General features: G+C 45.7%; 1 protein-coding gene across 5 annotated transcripts in view; it reads left to right on the plus strand.

Moving 5' to 3' along the window:
* AKAP13 (A-kinase anchoring protein 13) overlaps window positions 1-23,559 on the plus strand; it is a 137,119-nt gene that overhangs the window by 109,358 nt on the left and 4,202 nt on the right. For all 5 annotated transcript variants that reach the window (XM_048481668.1, XM_048481669.1, XM_048481670.1 and 2 more), the window contains 17 exons: window positions 424-484; window positions 1,333-1,468; window positions 3,312-3,424; window positions 6,446-6,592; window positions 6,740-6,990; window positions 7,947-8,072; window positions 9,417-9,534; window positions 11,151-11,399; window positions 12,878-12,954; window positions 14,539-14,720; window positions 14,876-14,958; window positions 16,060-16,239; window positions 16,925-17,086; window positions 18,240-18,310; window positions 19,132-19,176; window positions 21,136-21,186; window positions 22,605-23,048. In XM_048481668.1, the coding sequence (XP_048337625.1) occupies window positions 424-484; window positions 1,333-1,468; window positions 3,312-3,424; window positions 6,446-6,592; window positions 6,740-6,990; window positions 7,947-8,072; window positions 9,417-9,534; window positions 11,151-11,399; window positions 12,878-12,954; window positions 14,539-14,720; window positions 14,876-14,958; window positions 16,060-16,239; window positions 16,925-17,086; window positions 18,240-18,310; window positions 19,132-19,176; window positions 21,136-21,186; window positions 22,605-23,048 (2,496 nt within the window). The remainder of the gene's footprint in view (window positions 1-423; window positions 485-1,332; window positions 1,469-3,311; window positions 3,425-6,445; window positions 6,593-6,739; window positions 6,991-7,946; window positions 8,073-9,416; window positions 9,535-11,150; window positions 11,400-12,877; window positions 12,955-14,538; window positions 14,721-14,875; window positions 14,959-16,059; window positions 16,240-16,924; window positions 17,087-18,239; window positions 18,311-19,131; window positions 19,177-21,135; window positions 21,187-22,604; window positions 23,049-23,559) is intronic.

Consider the following 23,559-nt stretch of genomic DNA (forward strand, 5'->3'; position numbering starts at 1 on the left):
CACAACTAAATTTGAGTCCCGTAGCACCTCAGAGACAAGAGAGTTGTGGGATATGACGTTTTGAGAGTCAAAGATCCAGAAAACTTTGCACAAGTTGTTGGATGTGAATGGAAATACAGTCAGGGTAGACAAAGGCCCCTTCCACATATGCAGAATAATGCACTTTCAATCCACTTTCACAATTGTTTGCAAATGGGTTTTGCTATTCTGCCCAGTAAAACCCAATTGCAAAGTGCATTGGAAGTGGCTTGAAAGTGCATTATTCTGCATGTGCAGAAGGGGCCTGAGTTTGAAACTGCATTAAGTAGATCCTGGTGCAGCACTGAATCACACTGAAATAAAAACGGTAAGGGAATAGACACATATTTGAATAATCTCTAATTTGCGGCAGAAATTCAAATGGTCTTTTTCTTTCATCTTCAGAAAGGCGGCCTTCAGACTCATGATACGTCCTCATTACCTACAGTAATTATGAGAAACAAGAGTGAGTACCTTTCTCTTCTCCTCCCTCGCTGCGGCTTCTCAAAATCTGGTGCTTTTGTTCCATGTCGATGAAAAAATGTCCAAACTGCACCATGGCTTAACAGTATAAAAACTGCAAGCTTAGATCTGAATCATAAACAGTGCATAAAGACTGGTTGTTGTGGATTTTTCGGACTGTGTGGCCGTGGTCTGGTAGCTCTTGTTCCTAACGTTTTGCCTGCATCTGTGGCTGGCATCTTCAGAGGTGTATCACAGGGTTACACACTGTACATCTCTGATGATGCCAGCCACAGATGCAGGCGAAACGTTAGGAACAAGATCTACCAGACCTCGGCCACACAGCCCAGAAAACCCACAACAACCAATTGAATCCAGCTGTGAAAATCTTCGACAATACAATGCAGGAGGAAATAACAAAAAACTACAGCCCATGAATTAATTACGAGAATGTTCCCAATAACCAAGAAGCTTGTCACCCTTCAGAACCCACAAAACAGCTTCCAATAAACTCTGCAAAAAGAGTAGTCTCAATAGATGTTTTGGGTTTTCCAGGTTGCATGGCCGTGTTTCAGTAATATTTTCTCCTGATGTTTTTCCTGCATCAGTGGCTGGCATCTTCAGAGGAGAAACGTCAGGAGAAAAATACTACTGGAACATGGTCATACAACCCGGAAAACCCACAGTGATTCTGGTCATGAAAGCCTTCGACAATACAGTCATCTCAATGCTGTTTTCTTGGTGCATTTGACCAGAATGAGCATTGTGTGCCTGGGGAGGGGGGATGCATTTCCAACTGCTGAGCCTCAATGGCTGGAGTGTGGTGTTCATCCATCTGCGTTCCCCTTGTAGATTCTCAGCCAAAGGAGAGACCTCGGTCTGCCATTCTGGCACCGGACGAGACTGCAGCTCCCCCCATCTTCAACAGCCGGCGATCCCAGCAGAACATGTCTCTTTCCAAAAGTGTCTCCATCCAGAACATTGCAGGGTAAGGATGCCCCAAAACATGCACAGACCCCTTCCGCACATGCAGAATAATGCACTTTCAATCCACTTTCACAATTGTTTGCAAGTGGATTTTACTCTTCTGCATTGTAAAATCCAGCTGCAAAGTGCATTGAATGTGGATTGAAAATGCATTATTCTGCACGTGTGGAAGAGGCCACAGTCAAAAGTGGTGAAGATGCAGTTGGTGGGAGGCTCCCTTTTTGCCCAACACCACTGCAAGCAGAGGCATGAGAAAATAAACAACAACAATATCCTAGAGTTTCCGGTGATTCTGAAGATACACTATGGGGCTTTCCCCACTACAGAAGGGAGCTAAGGTTGACTCAGTTCCCTTCAGTGGAGGGCGATTCCAGGCTGTCCCCACAGCAACTGAGTTGGCCCCCTGGAACCGAGCTAAGTGGGCGGGATCATCTTGGTGCCTGTTTCGCTCCTCGATCGTGATTGGCGCTTGTGTTACGGCGGGAAACGGGAGCGTTCTTTTCTTTTCTTTTTACAGTTTTTACAGTTTACAGTTTTACATGCGCTTTCTGCCCACCACGACTCTCCCGTTCTGCGCATGCCACAAAAGCGGCTTGTGATTGGTTGAACGGATGAGGTGTCGTTTCGATGCTTCCCCACTTCGAAGCTTTGAAGTGGTATCGACTTTGTTCCAGCAGAAAAATGTAGTTCATAACTGCGACAAGGATGTCACAGTTCTGAAGGGGGGGGGGGGGAACTGAGACAAAACAATGTTGAGCTCGGTGGCAGTGGGGATTCACTGAGGCGAACCTAGGTAGAAACCAGTTCAACTCTGTCAGTGGGGAAAGCCCCTATGTTACCTCTGGGCTTTCCCCTGAAGTGGTGTAGTCATGCAGAGGATGTTATGGTCCTCCCGTGTCCTTGCCCCCAAGTCCATTGCTGGCTTGTTTGTTTATTTTTATAAGCCCCCCTTCCCCTCCTGGGCTCAGGGTAGCTTCCAACATTTTATAAAAGCAATAAAATCAATTTAAAACCACACTTAAAGCAACATATAAACCCCGTTCTCCCTGGGGGTGGAAGAATTTAATATTAGGCACCGGGCGCCACCTACACCTATGCCTATATTTATTTTACATTTAAATGCTAATGTTTAGCTAGTTTTCGCTGCTTTTATAAGTTTTAGCCTATTTATGATGTTTTAAAATTGTATTTATTATCTGCTGTACACCGCCCAGAGCCCCTCGGGGATGGGGCGGTCTAGAAGCCCAAAGTATAAATAAATAAATAAATAAAACTGCTCAACAAATCACATCCAGTCTGGGTCCATGTAGGTCGTGAGATGCTAATCGTAGATTCAAACAAAACAAACAAGGGGAAAGTACTTTGGTCTGTGCCTTCCTCTGGACATAGAGCAGAGGTCACTGAGGGAGTGCTGGGGGGCCAGGGAGGTAATTGTGAATTACCTGCATTGTTCTGGGTGCTGGGCTAGATGCCTCTTGGGGTCCCTTTACCCTCTGTGTTTCTACTGACTCTGATCAGCTTCTAAGATCTAATGAGATCAAGTTACACCACGCCATCTTCAGTCAGTTTATTTATACCCAGTAATTCTTTTTATGTGCCATCTCTCTGTGTGTTCATGAGGCCATATCCGAAGTAGATTATTATAATTTATTTTTAAAATTCCATTTGTATCTTGCCCTCTCCCGGCAAAGGTGAAATAATACACAATACCAGGGACTACCAACCTCTGCACTGAAATCGTGCTTAGCAAAAACAAACAGTAGTGAAGATACTGGTTTCCCAAACCCAAATGTGAGTGGGACGTGTTTCTTCTGTTTCTGAAGCTTATTTCCTCTGTCCCCCAGAGTTGGAAACGATGAATCTGTGCTGAACACTTGGAAGTTCCTTTCTCAGTCCACAGACTCTTTGAATAAGATCAACCGAGTGAATGTATCCATGGAGTCATTAACTGATGAAGGTAAGAGGCAAGAGAAACAAGCAGCCAAGGAGATGAGCAATAATAGGCAGAAGAATGGGGTTTTCAAAGTTTCCACTTGCAAAACTTATTGTATGTCAACAACTAATGCACCCGAGGCCAGATGAGTACAGTTTCTGTCCCCTCTACACTAAACAAAACCAGGATAACAGGACATCCCACCTCCAATGACACCCTAAAAGCAAAACATCTTGATTGGGAATTCCAATCATTGACAAACGCAACCAAAAAGACCTGTTCACCCCGAAGTTTGATTTGATTTGAATTTTAATTTATATACTGCCCTCCCCCGGAGGGCTCAGGGTGGTGTACAACACAATAAAACAACAACAATACATCAGTACAATCGGACTAGGCATAAATCATAATAAATAACAATATCAGTACATTAGGACTAAGCATAACAACACCATCTACAATAACCCTAACGCAGTCCAACATCACGTCAATAATACTTGATATTCCTATCTCAGGTCAACAACTCATAACCTAACTATCATAGCACATAATAACAGTTTGTAATAGCTTAACAACATAATACACAATACATTGCATAACATAATAGCATAACACCAAGTGTCACAACATCCTGACAGCATTAATCCCTAATACATGAAATCATAAACCATTACAACTAAACCAAGCCTCATAAATTAGTTAACCTGATAACAACATAACATTTAGATGGCAACTTCTCATAAATTCTATAATCCAGGGTGACCTAAAACTACAAAATCCTACCCACATTCTAAAAAACCTACTGTAGTGTATACAGTAGCAACCCCCCCCCCCCTCAAGGCCAAATAGCTAACTGTCTAATCACTTTGGTCAACCCAACATGACGCCAGGCTCTGGCTCTCGCTAGATTTAATGTCATGCCGTCTTCTTTTCTCTGCGGTAGGTTCAACAACCTGGATAAAGGTCCAAGATTATGCACCTGCAACCAAAATCAGATTGAAACCATAGCCCAGTCTCTCCTCCATTGTCCGAGAACCAAGGGAGTCAGAGCCAGATATGTAAATTCCATCCCATTACTTACGATGGCTCTTGCAGACTCGGTTGCTATCCCAAACCTTTTGAATAATCCTGATTCTATATTTACTAAGATGGTTGCAAATTTTCTTCTTGAAATAATTGAAAGCAAATGATTCACTAAATGGTCTGTATTTGTATGTATAGAACAAATGTATAGAACCTCCCCCCCTTTTTATTATTCTAGTTTTATCCTAATATTTTATTTTAATATTCGATTTCGAATACCTTTAATGGCATATAAATAGTTTAACATTAACATTGCAAGATAATAACAGCCTTTACAACTTCTGATGAGTTTATTTTAATATTATGATATACCAATAAAGGCTCTGAAACTGACACCCCCACTTCTAAGTGACAGACTTCAGAAATCTGTCTAGAATATCCAACCTTTACAAAACTTGCCATACATTCTGTTAAGTTACCAGAGTCAACAAAGGGGGGGGGGGAATCTATGGAAATTACAAATACTTGCCCTACATGGTAATTGTGGATATTCTTGAATTTACCCACCAAGTAACCTAGAGCAGGGTTTGTGGGTGTATGTGTGTGGGTGTATGTGCAGCATTGCATGATTACTTTCCCAGCCAAATCCAGACAAAGAATAATCTAGAATACATATTGCAGCTCGGCAGGTATAGCAGCTGAGAGAGTGAACTATATACCAGGCAGTCCTGTGTTCAGACCTCAACTTGTCATAAGCGTACTTGGCAGCCTAAGGAAACTCTTAGGATGAACTATATCCATATCAGTATTACAAAGAAAGGTTCTCGTCTAGCCTTCTTCCTCAAAGACTACTTGTCTATATGAAGGATTTGCCTGTTGTGGGGCAGAAGCAGATTGAAATGGAATTTGACCATCCCAGTGATGATGGTCACATAGAAATACTATTTTGACACCCAGGATAGAGAAGAAAATCTGTTACCAATCACTATCTGTAATTGTTTCGATGTCTAGTTGTTGTTCTTTTCTGTACCTGTATTATGAGGTGTGCCTTAATGGCCATATAGCTGCGCTGACAAACTCTCTAACGGCAATGGTGAGGCAAAGACAGGTGTATCTTTCTTGGTTTCTCTGTGATTCGCTGCATCTGTGATCTGTTGGCTATGGCAACACAGATGTAGCTGCGATACAAAGAGTTTGAAATTTATAGGCCCTTGCTATTTACAAATCAGATAATAAAGAAATCGTGTTAAGTTAGACCATGATGTTTTGGACCAGAGGGCTAAAATTCTATCAGCTTTCCTAGTTCTAGTCAGTGATTTTATTGCCAGGATAGGGACTAGAGTCAAAACTCTCTTTAAAGACAACTGCTGAATTGTCATGTGGAAGGTATCGCTGTAGCTTCAAGACTCCTCATGGATCAAGAAATCCATTCACCTGAGTTGAATTTCAATTTGCTTCCCAAAACGATTGTCAACCTCTGAAAAATCTTCAATAAAAAAATAGTGAGATATAGTGATATAGAAGAGAAAACAGGGATAGAATTGAAATTAAAGGATAGAAGTGAAATTATTATAAATAACAAAAATGTCATTAGTTTGTATACAAACAACTAATGAAAAATTTAATTTAGATATGAGAAGAGGATTTGAGTTATCACACTGTTTATGAAATGAATGCCATGCAGAAATCAAATGCAGGCGTGGAACAAGGGGGAAGTGCGCCCGGTGCGCACCCGTGCTGCGCTCCCCTCCAAGCCCCCGAAATGCTCTGTCCTGTCCCCACCACTCCCCTGAAATGCCTCCACAGGGGTGCCCACCCAGTGAATCCCCCCCCATCCCCTTGGCACTACACCTCTGATCAAATGGATATTCTCAGTTCCTGTGTGCAAAAAACCCTTTTCTTAGAACTAGGCTCGATTATGAACCTGCGGAACACAAATTTTGGTGGATGGAATGAAAGGGGAGAGATGACTATTGGAAACTCCTCTAATAAAAAGTGCACTGGCCTCTTTCTGATTTCCAGGTGCAGATATGAACGAAGACCAGCTCATGGGAGATTTTGAAATGGACTCCAAACAACTGGAGGCAGAGTCCTGGAGTCTGGTGGTAGATGTCAAGTTTGTGCGGCAGCAGAAACAGGACATTGTAAAGCGGCAAGATGTCATTTATGGTGAGCGTTGCCACTTGGTTGTGACGAGGGGAGAGTCTTGAATTGGGGAGGACCAGAAAGCCTCAGGAAGTTGAATTGTAGTGACCACATGTATTGGCATTACAAGTCCCAGGGGTAACCTCCTTTTGCCTTGTTCTTTGTCTGCAGAACTGATGCAAACAGAGATGCATCACGTCCGCACCTTGAAGATCATGAGCGACGTGTACAGTAGGGGAATGGTGCAGGAGCTCCAGTTTGAGCAGCAGATGGTGGAGAAGATCTTTCCCTGCCTCGAGGACCTGCTGGTCATTCATAGCCAGTTCTTCCAGAGGATTCTGGAGAGGAAGAAAGAGTCATTTGTAGATGGAAGCAACAAGAACTTTGTCATCAAGAGAATTGGAGACATCCTGGTGCATCAGGTAAATAGCAGATGTCCGTTCAGCCTGTGTGCACATACCGTATATACTCCCGTATAAGCCGAGTTTTTCAGCCCTGTTTTAAGGCAGAAAAATGCCCCCTCGGCTTATACACGAGTCACTGCTTACCAGCCAGCTCTTCAGGCCTCTGCCGAGGCTGGGGGCGTGGCCGGGACGACCTCCCTGCGGCTGCACAAGCCGCTTGTTGCCTCCCTCCTCGGAGGGTGAAGGGGAACCCTGGCTGGGCTTCCTCAAACCGGGGAGGCAAAGGGAGCTCCTTATTTGGGCAGTGACTCCCCCTGATGTCATTGCCCAAATAAGGAGCTCCCTCCACCTCCGGGCTGGGTTTGAGGAAGTTCAGTTCGCCGAGAGCTTTCCCTTATTTGAGCAATGACTATCAGGGGTGGAGTCACTGCCCAAATATGGCCTCTGCCTCCCGGGCTCCTCTCTACCTCAACCTTCGGCTTATATGCGAGTCAATACGTTTTCCCAGGTTTTGGTAGTAAAATTAGGTGCCTTGGCTTATACACGAGTCGGCTTATACACGAGTTTATACGGTATGTATATTTCTGGGCCAGGTATATCAAAACAAAGCCACCCATAATTCTCCATTTGAGCCAAAGGACATCTGGGTAATCTTCTTCTATCCAATCAGGGAGGCAGGGTTCTTAATTGATTTTGTAGCTTTCTGCTACCTTGGGGACCGCCCCTCTGCTTGCCAGTTTGTTCCTGCCTTCAGGGAGAGCAGTTGAGCACAGTTGCCTGTCCTCTATTTTTCCTTTCTCCTCCTCTCCATTGCCTTTATTTGTCTGTTTTCTTCTGTTTTGAACTGGGAGAGGTCTGCAGTCTCTTTTGAGGACTGTGGGAGAGAACGACCTTAGTGCATTTGCAGCAGCCTTTTGCACTGGAATTCAAACTTTTAAAAGTGCTTTCAGAGATCACTAAAATCCATCTCACAGTTTTCAGGTGAGAGCGCCGAGCGAATGAAAAAGACCTACGGGAAGTTCTGCGGCCACCAGAACGAGGCGGTGAATTACTTCAAAGACCTGTTGGCAAAAGAGAAACGGTTTCAGGCATTCATTAAGGTAGGAATATATAGCAAGTGTACAGTTGTGCAGTCATGGGGCATAGGAAAGAGGGTAAAATTCGGGAGGGTGATTCTTCACAAGAGTTTGACTCCTCAAGAGTCAAACATCAGGACAAGCTACGGGAACATAAGCTGATTGTGCAAAAACTATATGTAGCAAACTCAGATTCCTTCCAAGTTTTCATTTGATTTGGACTTGCTTGTGTTGTTTTGAACAATTTTGGGGAATGAAGAATGAGTGGGAATCAAACATGTGCCCTCTAGAGAAGGTAAGAGGCGTAAGAGAACTGATATCTTATCATGAACTCATATCTTATCATGATATTTCCACCAGGCATTCTCATCTATCATTGGCCTCCCATGGGTGCAGTTGGGGGGGGGGGGGGGGGTTTTTCGCCATCTATGGTTGGTTTTGCTGCTTTAATCATTGTATTGTTGGTTATTTTATTATTATTGTACTGGATTTTGTGTTGTTGCCCATTGGGGAGGGCGGGATATAAATAAAAACATCAATACAATTAAATCTCCTAAAACTGAGAATGCTGCGGTTTCATCACGTTGGTTTCCCAGATTTTTATGCCATAGTCATGAGGACCAGAAACTTGTTTCTGGGGAAAAGACAAAGTCTTCTTAGCGTGCAGCATGAGAATGCCGGTTTTGCTCTCGCCCTTCCAAATTGTGGGGCACCACAGTTCATGTACTTGTCTGATGACGAGTGAATCAAGAGACATGGGATTTGTGCCTGTTTGTTTATGTAATTGTCCCTGGTCAGAGAGAACATTGGGGTGACTGTGGCCCCTTCCACACATGCAGAATAATCCACTTTCAATCCACTTTCAATGCACTTTGCAGCTGGATTTACTGTGCGGAATAGCAAAATCCACTTGCAAACCATTGTGAAAGTGGATTGAAAGTGCATTATTTTGCATGTGCAAAAGGAGCCCGTGGTCAGCTGTTCCACAGGATAAGTATGGGACTAATTAGCATGGAATAACTGTTCAGTAAGAGCCAGCTTGGTGTAATGATTCACGTGTCCGACTAGGGTCTTAGAAACCCAGGTTCGAATCCCCACTCTGCCATGAAAACTTGCTGGGTGACCTTGGGCCAATCACACACTCTCAGCTGGGACCCTGACTAGTCTTTGGACCTCCAATGAATACCAGGAGGGTGATACAGAGGCAGGCAATGGCAAAACACCTCCGAATGGCTCTTTCCTTGAAAATACTGGCAGGTCACTGTATGTCACCCGTGACTTAACAGCAAAAACCCCCAAAACTGCTCTGGTCATTTAGGATGGGCATCTTCTTACCTCTCTCCTTACCAAGTGTTTTCATTTTTCTAGAAAAAAATGAGCAGCTCAGTAGTGAGACGTCTGGGCATCCCAGAGTGCATCTTGCTAGTGACGCAGAGAATCACCAAATACCCAGTTCTACTGCAAAGAATACTGCAGCATACCAAAGGTGCGAACTTCTTTGAATCTTGATGTTCACAAACCTGTTCTTCTCAAGTAAGGAAACTGACCATGAGGCAATTTCCTTCCGCTGCCCTGCAAGAGCCCTAATGCGTTTTGATGCCTTTCAGTGAATGCTTTTTAATAAATAAGTAAAACACCCACCATTTTCTGTTGTTGAGTGCAAGTAACTCCAAAAAACATTGATTGGTCAGACTTGATTGCCTGCAGTTCTGCATGCTTGTCAGCAGATGTTGCAATATCCTTTTGTGTTTGCTTGCTGAGAGGTTGTCGAAGAAGAAGAAGAGAAGAGTTTGGATTCATACCCCCCTTTCTGTTCTGTAAGGAGACTCAAAGCGGCTTACAATCTCCTTTCCCTTCCCCACTCCCCGCACAACAAACACCCAGAGGTGGGATCCAGCAGGTTCTCACAGGTTCCCGAGAGTAGGTTACTAATTATTTGTGTGTGCCAAGAGGGGGTGACTAATTGGTGATTTTGCCACGTGATTTTTGCCTTAGTTACGCCCCTCCTCTCAGCAGTAGCGCGCAGAACTTGAAGCAGCCTAGCAGGAGGTACACCGGCATGCGTGGCAGCCTGCGCCTGCGTGCATTCGTTTCCCACCCAAGGACCAGCGCAGCGGCTGCGTCCTTGCCACAGCCCCGCCCAGGAATGCCCTGCCCCTGGAATGCCCGGCCACGCCCCCAACGTGCCCCGCCCAGCCCCATTGGCGCTACGCCACAGTTTGAATCTCACCACCATGGGAACCTGTTACTAAAATTTTTGGATCCCACCACTGCAAACACCCTGTGAGGAGAGTGGAGTTGAGTGAGCTCCAAAGAGCTGTGACTCACCCAAGGTCACCCAGATGGCATGTGTTGGAGTGCACAGGCTAATCTAGTTCCCCAAAACTCCAAAACTAGTCACAGTTCTTTGGAGCTCTCTCAGCCCCACCCACCTCATGGGGGAAGGGAAAGGAGATTGTAAGCCCTTTTGAATCTCCTTACAGGAGAGAAAGGGGGGGGGTATAAATCCAAACTCCTCCTCCACCTCTTCTTCTTTTTCTTCCCTAAAAACAGAGATAGCCAATTTCAGTTTTTCCTGTGGTCTACTTCGTTCCCCCTGTAGACAGTCCAAAGACAGGGACAGTCTTTCATGGGAAGATCAGGCTCTGTAAAAAAAGTTGGCCTGATTTAGCAGGAAGGGCTTAGTAGGTACGATGCATGCCAACTCAGGTGGCACGAGGACCAGGCATCTTAAGTAATGAATGTTCATCCTGAAAAGTTTCTCCAGAGGGTGGATTTGTGGCAGTCCTTCCGAATTACAGGTTGCACAAAAGAGAGCAGAATGGGAAGACCTTGCCCTCATCGATGAAACCATGCTACGGTCTACTTAAAATAGCGTTCAGGAAAGGTTTGGCCCATTGGCTACCAGCTGGCCATTTTCCCCAATGAATTTTGGCTGCTGGGAATACTTAAAATGTAACAGACAACTCTTTAGATTGAAGCTGTTGCCCAGGGGGGTCAGGGAAAGGGGAACGGACAACATTAGGAGCTGGGTTGTGCAAAAATGCAAAAGGGTTTGCAGAAGAAGAGGAACTGGAAGGCAATTCTTTTTTTGTTCTGAAGAAAACAGCAAGGAACAGGAAGATCTGGTGCAGTCGCTGAATCTGGTGAAGGAAGTCATCGTTGCAGTGAATGGCAAAGTCAGCAAGTACGAGAAAAAGACGCGCTTGAACGAAATCTACACCCGGACGGACAGCAAATCCATCATGAGGATGAAGAGCGGGCAGATGTTCGCTCGGGAGGATTTGAGGCGGAGGAAATTTGTCCGGGACGGGCCGGTCTCTCTGAGGAATGTAGCTGGGAGATTGAAAGGTGAGAGAGAGTCTTGTTTTGACAATTCAGTTCCCTTCATGTCATGTGGTCCAACCCAATCATTAAAGTTTTGTATGCAAGCACAGGTCTGTGGATCTCTCTAAACCAGAAGTCTGCAACCTGTGGCTCTCCAGATGTTCATAGACTACAATTCCCATCAGCCCCTTCCAGCATGGCCAATTGGGCTAGTTCAGGAGTCTGCAACCTATGGCTCTCCAGATGTTCATGGACTACAATTCCCATCAGCCCCTGCCAGCATGGCCAATTGGCCATGCTGGTAGGGGCTGATGGGAATTGTAGTCCATGAACATCTGGAGAGCCGCAGATTGCAGACCCCTGCTCTAAACCATTTGTGGTAGAACATTATTTTAGAGAAATCCCTTGGAGTTGGAGTTTTTGCCTTAATGCTTCCAGAACAGAAATGTTCAAGAACGTCCTGTTTATGTAGCTGGCTCAGCGGGAGATAATTTCTTCCTGTCAAGATGGAGCAATGGTGGGGAGGGAATGAAAGGTGAAGCTGCCAAGTGCTGCAATTTGTGCTCCTGAGAGCACCGGCATTGCCAAACAGATTTTTAGCTCAAGGACAAAAATATTTATTATGCATGAATAACGTTTATTCTATCAGAATGGCCATTTGACTGCATTCTCTCGCCTGTTTCCCTTGGCACACCACGAGCTTGCAATTTAGCAGCAAGCATAACCAGAGCAGAACATTCACCAGTTCATTTTGGACTTGTCCAGAGAACTTAATGAAAAATCTGGATGGTTGGTTCAATTCCCGAATGAGAGTGGGGTTTGGACTGGACCAACAAGGGGGTGCCGTAACAGCTTTGCCGGACTAGTCCATCTTTATCAAGCATCCTGTTGAGTGCCTAGTGTGTACCTTCCCCTTTTGCTCACTATGGTAGTTAAGCGTTCCAGCAACAGACTGCCAGATGCCTTTAGGAAATCCCCAAGCAGGACACAAATCTAGCAATCTTCTCCATTGTCTGTTTCCTGAATCTGCAGTTTATATTGACTTTCTCCAAATGAGCTTTTTGTGTTCCCAGCTGCCAAGGGGAGAATCTGCTGGCAGGGGGTTTACTTACTGCCACTGGTCTCCAGGCCCACCAGCGCAAAATACTGTGCCAGTGTGGCCAGGGGGTGGAGCCAAACTTAGTCGGCTTCTACTGCCTGTTCAGACATCAGAGCCAGTGATGGAAATACACCATTTTTGTGGCGTTATCTCCATAATCCCCTATAGGAGATTATTGCGCGTTTTTGTCTCCTGTTTTTTTGGGCTGCCCATTCCAAAGCCCTTTGGAGAGGGCAGGGTGGTGCCAGAGCAGTGCCATCCCCGCCTGCCAGCCCTCTCTGGATTGGGCTGCGTATCTGATTGTTAGCTTATGTTATATCCTATGCTCAAAAAACCCACAAAGAGATGCTCTGGGGTTTATTCAGATCTGCATGACAGCTTGGGTTTTCTCTTCTGTTGCCAGAAGTCCAGGCGGTTCTTCTCTCAGATGTTCTTATATTCCTTCAGGAAAAGGACCAGAAATATGTATTTGCATCTCTGGTAAGGCCTGTGGCATTTCCCCCCTCTATTCTTTAACTTGTGCTTTTAATATTTGCTTCTGTTGTGAGAAGTTTCACACATGCAGAATAATGCACTTTCAATCCATTTTCAATGCACTTTGCAGCTGGATTTTACTGTGCAGAATAGCAAAATCCACTAGCAAACAATTGGGAAATGTATTGTCGAAGGCTTTCACGGCCGGAATCACTTGGGTGCTGTGTGGTTTCCGGGCTGTATGGCCGTGTTCTAGCAGCATTCTCTCCTGACGTTTCGCCTGCATCTGTGGCTGGCATCTTCAGAGGATCCTCTGAAGATGCCAGCCACAGATGCAGGCGAAACGTCAGGAGAGAATGCTGCTAGAACACGGCCATACAGCCCGGAAACCACACAGCACCCAATTGGGAAATGGATTGAAAGTGGATTATTCTGCATGTGCAGAAGGGGCCTGAGTGAGCTGCATGTGGTGTATTCGGTGGAAAAGTGGGGTAAAAATTTCTGTATAAATTAAATCTTTTTACTACTATTCTTTTGAGGGACTCAGTAAGGAAGACATTTAGGCTGGATCAGTGGGGGTGGGGGGTGGGGGATCCCTAACTGGTTTGTTTTCTTTTTAAAAATAATTTTAATTGTATTGTTGAAGGCTTTCATGGCCGGATTCAACTAGACCACGACCACACAGTCCGGAAAACCCACCAGAACCAATTTTTAATTGATTTTCTCAAAATAATTATACAGAAGAGGAGGATAATAAACAGAAAAACAAGAAAAATATTTATTATTTATTTTATTTTATTAAACTTTTATACCGCCCCATCCCCAAAGGGCTCTGGGCGGTGCACAACATATAAAATACAATATAAAATGATAACATATAAAAGCAGTGATAAAAATTTCCAAGTCTTAGTCCAATTTTAAAAATTCAAAAATTTGAATTTAAATTTGAGTGTGAGGTGGCGTCCAGCAATCCAATAACATAAAGTCCCTCCCTCCCCACGAAAAAGGGAGGCATGGCGAGTCTCATCAGATGGTTAATGGCCCAGGTGTTGAGGGCCGGGGGGGGGGGGGCACCATTAACGGCTGGTTCCTCCAAAGGCCCGGCGGAACAGCTCCTTCTTCTCCATGTGAGGCCTCTTTCTCGGCCTGCTCCTCACAACTGTTTCCCTCTTTCTCTCTGTAGGGACAAAAATAGCACAAAATAATTTTTAAAAACCTTACCGTAAAAGTAAAACACAACAACCAAATTGAACTTAATATTCTAACAAATTAACATATAAACATAATACCACTTTGAGAGAGAGCCTTCTATCTTTTTTCTATCCCATCTAGCATTGTATTCCGAAATTATTTCATTAAAACCTATTGATATATATATATCAATTTAACCAATACTTATATCCTTAACTATTAGCATATTTTATGATTCAGCTGCGTACTGAAAAAATGCTTCCCACTTCTCATTAGACTCAGATTTTGACTTTCTGTTGACAAAATTTGTCAGTTTCACCATTGTAGCATATTCTCTTCCTTTGTTCTCCCAAGTTTCCATATTTGGGCCCTAACAGGCTCATTTTCCTCTCCCTCAAGGAGCAGAAATCCACTGTGGTCTCGCTAAAGAAGCTGATTGTCCGAGAAGTAGCCCATGAAGAGAAGGGCTTGTTTCTCATCAGCATGGGAGGAACAGACCCCGAGATGGTGGAAGTTCACGCAAGCTCCAAGGAGGAGCGCAACAGCTGGATCCACATTATCCAGGACACCATTAACACGATGTGAGCGTTTAAGGATTTTATGACATCTTTAACTTTGCAATTTTCAACTTTCCTTTAAAAACCCAAGAACCGAGAAGCGCTTCTTTTACTCTTCTCCATGTGAGGTCTCTTTCTCGGCCTGCTCCTCACAACTGTTTCCCTCTTTCTCTCTGTAGGGACAAAGATGAGGACGAAGGTATCCCTAGTGAATCGGAAGAGGAAAAACGGGTGCTAGATATCAAAGCCAGGGAACTGAGAGGTAAGATCAAAGGACATTGCTTCTTTGGCCTGGAGTTGACCACATGTACCCAAGTGATACAGCAAACTTCACAGCTGAGCGAGGCTTTGAATGTGGTCTCCTAGGGGCCAACCCCTACACACTGGCCAAAAGGACCCCTTATGTAATTGAAGTGGGTTGCATGACCCTGTTGCACCCACCGGTCTTTTCCCCACTGCTCGGGGTGGCATGAGAAGATATATATTTACAGTTTTGATATATTTTATCCATTTAATTGTATCGTGTTTACCTTATACTGGTCTGTAACCATAATAAAAATTGATTGATTGATTGAGAAGTGAATGGCAGAGGACAAATCTATTGTGAAAGGAAGCCATATCACTGGCCTCTCCTGCGTCTCTCAGGGCTTCTGGCATGCCTGTAACAACTTGGGAAAGAATGGCTCCCTTGTGGCTAGCAAAACAGGATCTATGGGGTTGTAGTCCAGTCCTCGGAAGGAGAATCTGCTTATGCATTTTGTTGTCACATAGTGGATCTCTGAGTTTGGAGCAGCAGTAGTGTAGTGGTTAAGAGCAGGTGCACTCTAATCTGGAGAACCAGGTTTGATTCCCCACTCTGCCACTTGAGCTGTGGAGGCTTATCTGGTGAACCAGATTAGCTTGTGCACTCCAACACACACCAGCTGGGTGACCTTGGGCTAGTCACAGTTCTTTGGAGCTCTCTCAGCCCCACCCACCTCACAAGGTGTTTGCTGTTGAAGGAGGGGGTAGGGAAAGGAGATTGTAAGCCCCTTTGAGTTTCCTTACAGGAGAGAAAGGGGGGATATACATTCAAACTCTTCTTCTTCTTTTGTTATCCAAGATAAGCTTGGAGTCCCTCTTAGCAAACTGCCATTAAGGCATTTCTTATGTATTCTTTGCATCTGCTTGCTTGATTCACCTGTCCCGTAAAATGGGAGAATTATACTTCTCCAGAGTGACTTGTGAGCGAAAAAATTCCTCTGATCATTGCAGTTCTTGGAGCCCCCAGAAGGTGGGGCCAGAGTTTCATGGATGACCTGAACTTTGGGCAAATTGCATTGGACGTACAATTCTTACTCTGACCTCCCCTCTCCCCTGACAGAACAACTCCTGCAGAAGGATCAGCAAATCATAACATTGTTGGAGGAGAAGGAGAAGATCTTCCGCTGCATCACTGATTGCACTGGCCACGAGGACAGCTCCGGGGCCAGAACATTGTTCCGGGCCAACACAGATGAGGCGCCCAAAGGAGAGAGCATTATGAAGAATGTAATCAGTGAAGGTAAGCTGGTTCCCTGAGACCTCTTGGGTCACCATCTCCCACCGAGAAGAGTTATTTCTAGTGTGCGGAGCCTTAGATTACATAATTCCCGGAACAGAGTGTGTGCTTTTATGCCAAAGTTCAGGGGTTCTCTGGCAGCAGGGGTTGGGAGAGATCTCTGCTTCTGCCCAAGTACTGATCTGGATGATGTTACTCATTTGTTCAGTCCATTTTTACTCCTGTCTTCCTCAAAGCATTTCCAGGTGGTGTATCTTATGCTCCCCTCTTCCATTTTTCATGGCCTCTGTAATCTTTCCCCCGGTTGAAAACGAGATAGAAAACTGCTTGGGACAGTGGCTAGTCTTTCTCTTTTACTTCAGCATGGTGTAGTGGCTAAGAGTGCCGGACTCTATCCTGGAGAATCGAATATGATTCCTCTCTCCTCCACATGAAGCCTGCTAGATGTCCCTGGGCTAGTTACAGTTCTCTTAGAACCCTCTCAACCTCACCTACCTCACCAAGTGCCTGTTGTAGGGAAAGGAAGGATGGGAGTTTGTAAGCTGCTTTGTGATTCTTTAAAAGGTTGAGAAAAGCAGGGTATAAAACACAACTCCTTGTCCTTCTTTTCATAAACCTTAGCACATTAACCAGGATGGAAGCTGGCCTCACAGTGAATTCCTTCCTTTGTCCCCTTTGCCCCTTTCAGTTGAGTTACTGCAAAGACTGGTGAGCAGCAGTTTGGGGAACACCTTTGGGCAGCAGAGATGCAACCTTACTATGGAGGAAGAGGCTGTTGGACCTGTCTCTCTCCCCAGGAGGGCAGAGACTTTTGGAGGATTTGACAGCCACCAGATGAATGTATGCAAAGGTCAGTGTCCTTTCCGTCTCTTCCCCGAGTTCCCTATATGATGTTGGCTTTAGAACTGGCGTTTGCCATGCAAACCAGAGAACCTGTGAATATGCAACTGTGAAGGATTTCCAATTATTATTATTATTATTATTATTATTATTATTGGGTTTATAAACCGCCCTCCCCCGGAGGGCTCAATTGAGGAAGACCGGCTGAGGCTTCCTTAAAACAAACAACAAGACCCTTTATCTTGAAAAGAGAAGCATTGGGGTGAAGAATTACTTTATCCTGTTTCATGTATCTCCATCTTTCTTTGCTTTATTCTCTCATTTTATTATTTTGTTCTAGACAGACACAGACACAGAGAGACAGACAGACAGATATGTGGGGAGAACTGGTATTTTGGGGGGTGGGTTAACCCAAAACGTGTTGGTAGCAAGCAGTGGTGGGATCCAAAAATTTTAGTAACAGGTTCCCATGGTGGTGGGATTCAAACTGTGGCGTAGCGCCAATGGGGCTGGGCGGGGCACGACGGGGGCGTGGCCGGGCATTCCGGGGGCAGGGCATTCCTGGGCGGGGCTGTGGCAAGGATGCAGCCACTGCGCTGGTCCTTAGGCGGGAAACGAATGCACGCAGGCGCAGGCTGCCACGCATGCCGGTGCACCTCCTGCTAGACTGCTTCCAGTTCTGCGCACTACTGCTGAGGAGCGGAGGAGGGGCGTAACTAAGGCAAAAATCACGTGGCAAAATCACCAATTAGTAACCCCCTCTCGGCACACACAAATAATTAGTAACCTACTCTCGGGAACCTGTGAGAACCTGCTGGATCCCACCTCTGGTAACAAGCTCAATAAAGCTGATGAGTTTTGGCTTTATTCGGCTTTACCGAAAATTTCGACGTTTTAAAAATTCAAACCACAATTTAGTAAGCACAATTGTTTTTGCTCAGCCCTATTCTGTGCCTGAAAACTGCCTTATATTGAATCAGACTCTTGGTCCCTCAACTGGTGTTTGCTTGTCCCCTGTGTCGAGGAATTGTAAAGAGGCTAGTCAAAGGAAGGAGAGGTGTATTTCGCAGTTCTTCTGCTGTTCCACTGTTGCAAACAACTGTGCTTTCCCAGGCTACAAAGTTCAAAGCCGCCCATGTCAGCTTCCAAGTTATTTTTTTTAGGTGGAGACCGGGATGAAGGAGACGATGCCCTGGATCTTCGGAGGACAGAGTCCGACAGTGTTTTGAAAAAGGTAAAGTGATGGGGGAGGGCTCTCAATTTGGCAGAACTTCCTGTTCTTTGCACACGGGAAAAACCCTGACCTTGGTTAAATCCAGCCAGACTTTCTTCAGGCCAGGAACTACCAGAAGATTTGCACTTGCTGAACTGAGTGACTTTTGAGGATGTACCAGGAGAGACGGTCCCATTAGCTGTTTATAACGCCTTTCTTTACAAATGTCAAGCCCTGGATCTGTAGAACAATGAACAACTCTGGATTTTCAAATCAGAAGCCTTTATTGACAGACATCGATTGGCATGGCTTAAGAAAGCCAGTTCTAAGGAACTGTCTTTACAACCTTTTATCCCTCAGAGTCACCTCCCCCCCTCTTTCACACCCCACATCAAAGGCAGAGTAAAACAAGACAGGAATGCTACAGCTGTTGGCTGGTGTGAAAGATAAAGTCGGGGGCCAGCACTTGTTCGCTACATGTTACAGATCAAGGCAAGGAGGGAAACTGAAAGTAAAGTAAACGTCCATTAACATGACAGAGCCCTCTTTGATGTCCAGAGGCTCTTCCTGACAAGAAATAAGCAATTTTATCAAGTAATGGAGTGTACAGTAGCTCAGATTGCGGGCTGTTTATCTGGAATTGGACAAAAGTGGGTCGAATACTGCATTGTTCTGAATTTTGGGACCAACTGAGGCTTTGAATCCATTCTGAATGGGTTATCACTTTGCCAAAAACCTGAAAAATTTGTGTGGGGTTTGATGTCGGGTTTGTTCCAAAGATGTTGCGATCTCTCGGTTGCTTTGCTCTTGGTTCCTAATTATGCCTCTGTGTTTCTTTCTAGGGCGGAACAGTTAATTTGATGCTCATACTGAAAAGGAACAATGAAGTAAGAACTTCTTACTTGTTAGGGACAGTTTCCAGGGCTTCAATTATGGGCCAGTTGCTTGATCTTCTCCGTGTTGTTAATTCCCTGTGAAATGTTCACTTTATATTAGAGCTCGAGACTTAATTGGCTGGCTTGGTTTTTCTTTTCGATGTCGTCTCAATTTATTGAAAGCTCTCTGTTCATTCCCTCTTCTACTTTGGCATACATTATAAGCCCGGAGGTACGAATTGGCTCCCTAAAGCTGCTGCAGCATTACTGCTTTGGCACCATTTGTTTATTGTTTCCCCACAAGAACAAATCCCCTTTTTACATGGCAAAGCTTAAAATGACTGATGCTTTTGAAATGGGGCCAGACATGATCTAATAGGTAGACAGCTGGTGGGCGTGTCATGGGAAATCCCTTCCCCTTGGTTTGGTACTGCTGGGGTCCAAGAGATGTTCGCAAGTGGTTCATCAGCATATCTTAGGCTGCCTTCTGCTGCCCCTTGGGCAGAAGTGGAGCTACTAGGGGGTGGGGTGTGCACCTGGGGGGGGGAAATCGCCCCCTCCTGCACCATCACCACCACCCACCTGCCCCCCGCCCCCCACACACACTCACCTTAGTGAAACAGTGCAGGCTGGAGAAGCGGCCTGTTCCCTTCAGGCTGGAAACTGCTTGGTGGGAACTACACTTCCCAGGGAGACTTTGTGAGCCCCAAGGTCTCATGGGAAGTGTAGTTCCCACCAGGCCGTTTCCAGCCTGAAGGGAACAGGCCGCTTCTCCAGCCTGCACTGTTTCACTAAGGTAAGTGGGGGTGGGGGCAGGGCACCACAGAGGGGGGAAGATGGAAAACACATAGTGTGCACCAGGTGCAGTATGGTCCAGCTATGCCTCTGCCCTTGGGCCTGAATTGCTCCCTGTGAATTACCTGTAAGGCCAGGGCAGCAGATACATTCATAAAAAGCAGTAAAAAGGATTTGTGTTTGTGTGTATGGGCTAAGGGCCACCAACTCACTTCTGACTTATGGTGACCCTATGAATCAATAGCCTCCAAAACATCCTTGCTCAGATTCGGGAGCCTGGGGTCTTGGTTAGGATTGTTTCCGCATGGCAAAATTAAAATCCAGGTCTGTTTTATCCTGCTTTTTCCGTTCGCATGGCTACCCATTTTTTGAAGGAATCCAGTGAAGACCTGGAGGAAATACTCCAGCTTGTTTCGCACAAGGCCATGTCTTTTGTATTTACATTGCAAGCATATCTTAGTATGCCCAGTGTCCCATGTTCTGATTGGCTGTTGTTTTTGAGTGGAAGTTTCAATGAACATCAGGAGGGGAGATCAGGGGGGTGGGGAGATCAGGCGGCTGGGCGGGAAAAATAAACTGGTTCTGCTCCCGATTGGTGTTTGCATGGTAGCAGGCTCACCCCTGGATTTTTCAAAAGAATCACCAAACTGGCTATTTTTTAATACCCTGGGATGAGGGAAATATTGTGGGGCAAACCTGCTTTAGGACCGGAAACCGTGCAAACTTCTTGGCCACACAGGGATATTTCTCTTGCTCAACCCAGGATATTTTGACCATGCAGAAATGACCTAGGTATTTCAGCCTTGCTCAGGTCTTTCAAACTAAGGGCTGTGGCTTTATTAATAGAGTCTATCCATCTCATAATGGGGCTTCCTCTTTTCCAGTGGTCTCCAACTTTTCCTAGCATTATTGTCCTTTCCAGTGATTCTTGTCTTCCCATGGTGTGACCAAAATTCAACAGCCTCCATGTAATCATTTTAGCATTTAGGGACAGTTCAGACTTGAATTTGATCTAGAACCCAATGAAGTATCTTTTTGACGGTCTGCATTGTCCATAAAACTCTCCTTGGATGCTACATTCCAAAGGAGGATTCGTGACAAGCATTTAAGAAGAGCATTAATAAAAATTGCAAACAGCTAACAGCGGCTTCTTTGTTTCTGTTTGTTTCTCTGCAGCAAGTCCTTCAGAGTATTACCCAGCTGCATAGCTTACTTGGCACATTGCAGGTAAGTTGCTGGAGGGGTATGTTGAGGATGGTCAGGGAAAGGGCTTCTATTCAGCCGTCAATTCCATGTGAGAAGAAGAGTTTGGATTTATACCTCACCTGTAGGGAGACTCAAGGTGGCTTACAAGATCCTTTCCTCCTCCTCTCCCCACAAAAAGACACCTTATGAGGTAGGTGGGGCTGAGAGAGCTCTGAGAGAACTGTGACTAGCCCAAGGTCACCCAGCAGGAATGTAGGAATGCAGAAACACATCTGGTTCACCAGATAAGCCTCTGCCACTCAGCTGGAGGAGTGGGGAATCAAACCCTGTTCTCCAGATTAGAATCCACCTGCTCTTATCCACAATACCACACTGGCACCACCCTTCCCCACCACCTCCCTCCCCATATTATTATTTTTAAATTTTTATTTCATTAGTCTTGTATGTCGCCCTTCCCCTTTCAGGCACAGGGCAACTTCCAAGATTTCGTAATAAAAACAGTAAAACAGTAAAATGCAATTCAGTATTAAAACCGAACCTAAAATTTGATGGCAACAGTTTGTAACATCTCAGGTCCAAACCGAAAGGGAGGGGGTGGGGGCAGCAATGGAAAACTGTAGCTGTCTCAACCATATGCCTGGTGAAACAGATCTGGGCACTTTTGCACATGCAGAATAATCCACTTTCAGTGCACTTTGCAGCTGGATTTTACTGTGCAAAATAGCAAAATCCACTTGCAAACAATTGTGAAAGTGCATTGAAAGGGGATTGAAATTTTATTATTCTGCATGTGTGAAAGTGCCCTCTGTCCTACAAGTGCCACAGAACTGCATCAGATCCCACAGGGCACAGGGCCCACTAGACAGTTCTCTCAAAACTGTTTTAGTCCCACCTACCTCTCAAGGTATCTGTTGTGGGGAGGGGAAAGGAAGCAATTGTGAATTGCTTTGAGACCCCTTCAAAGTAGAGAACGGTAGAGTATAAAAACCAACTCTTCTTCTAAAGACCAGCAGTGGCATAGTGGTGAAGAGCAGGTGCACTCTAATCTGGAGAACCGGGTTTGATTCCCTAATCTACCACTTGAGCTGAGGAGGCTTATCTAGTAAACCAGATTAGCTTGTACACTTCAGCACAGGCCAGCTGGATGATCTTGGGCTAATCACAGTTCTTTGGAGCTCTCTCAGCCCCACCCACCTCACAGGGGAGCAGGGGAACGGAAAGGAGATTGTAAGCCCCTTTGAGTCTCCTTACAGGAAAGGGGGGATATAAATCCAAACACTTCTTCTTCTAAAGCTTAGGAGCTCTTGAGGAGAGCTTTGAGCTCTTGAGGAGAGCTTTGGTGGGAGGAGAGAGAGTCGTACAGGGCACTGGTATTGAGACATCTGTTGGCCTTTCCCAGAGAGAGACCCTGGAGCAACCCTCCTTTTCCTTCTTCTTAGGCCATTGTCGTGCAACAAGACAGCTACATTGAGGACCAGAAGCTGCTCCTGACCGAGCGGACCCTGAGCCGCTGCTCCGTCCGGCCCAACTCCCTGATCGAGCAGGAGAAGCAACGTAGTCTGGAGAAGCAGCGGCAGGAGCTGGCCAACCTGCAGAAGCAGCAGGCTCAGCACCAGGAGGAGAAGCGGAAACAGGAGCGGAAGTGGGAGGCCCTGGAGAAGGAGCTGGCAGAAAGGGAAGCCCGGCTGGCCCAGCAGGAGGAGCAGGCTCTGAAAGCCCACCAGAGCCTGGAGAAGGAGCGCGAGGAGCTGCAGCAGAAGAAAGGCTCTTACCAGCTTGACCTGGAGCACCTCCGGGCAGCACAGAAGCAGCTGGAGAAAGAGAAGGAGCAGCTCAAGAGAGAAATGGAACGGACGGCCCAGACGGATCCCAGCCTCAGTCTGGTAAGCACTCCTTGTGAATTGCCTTCTGTCAGACCAGATCTTTGGCCTGTCAAAGGAGCAGCAGTGGCCTAGTGGTTAAGAGCAGGTGCACCCTAATCTGGAGAACCCGGTTTGATTCCCCGCTCTGCCACTTGACCTGTGGAGGCTTATCTGGGGAACTAGATTAGCCTGTGCACTTCAGCACATGCCAGCTGGGTGACCTTGGGCAAGTCATAGCTTTTTGGAGCTCTTTCAGCCCCACCCACCTCACAGGGTGTTCATTGTGGGGGTGGGGGAAGGGAAAGGGAAAGGAGATTGTCAGCCCCTTTAAATCTCCTTACAGGGGAGAAAGGGGGGGGGGGGTATAAATCCAAACTCTTCTTCTTCTTGGGATGTTCCTGACATTTTGCCTGCATCTGTGGCTGGCATCTTCAGAGGATAATCAGGAGAATATTCTACTAGAACACGGCCATACAGCCCAGAAACTACACAACACCCCAGTGATTGCGGCCGTGAAAGCCTTCGACAATAC

This window comes from Sphaerodactylus townsendi, linkage group LG17, assembly GCF_021028975.2.
Source record: "Sphaerodactylus townsendi isolate TG3544 linkage group LG17, MPM_Stown_v2.3, whole genome shotgun sequence".
Classification (NCBI taxonomy): Eukaryota; Metazoa; Chordata; class Lepidosauria; order Squamata; family Sphaerodactylidae; genus Sphaerodactylus; species Sphaerodactylus townsendi.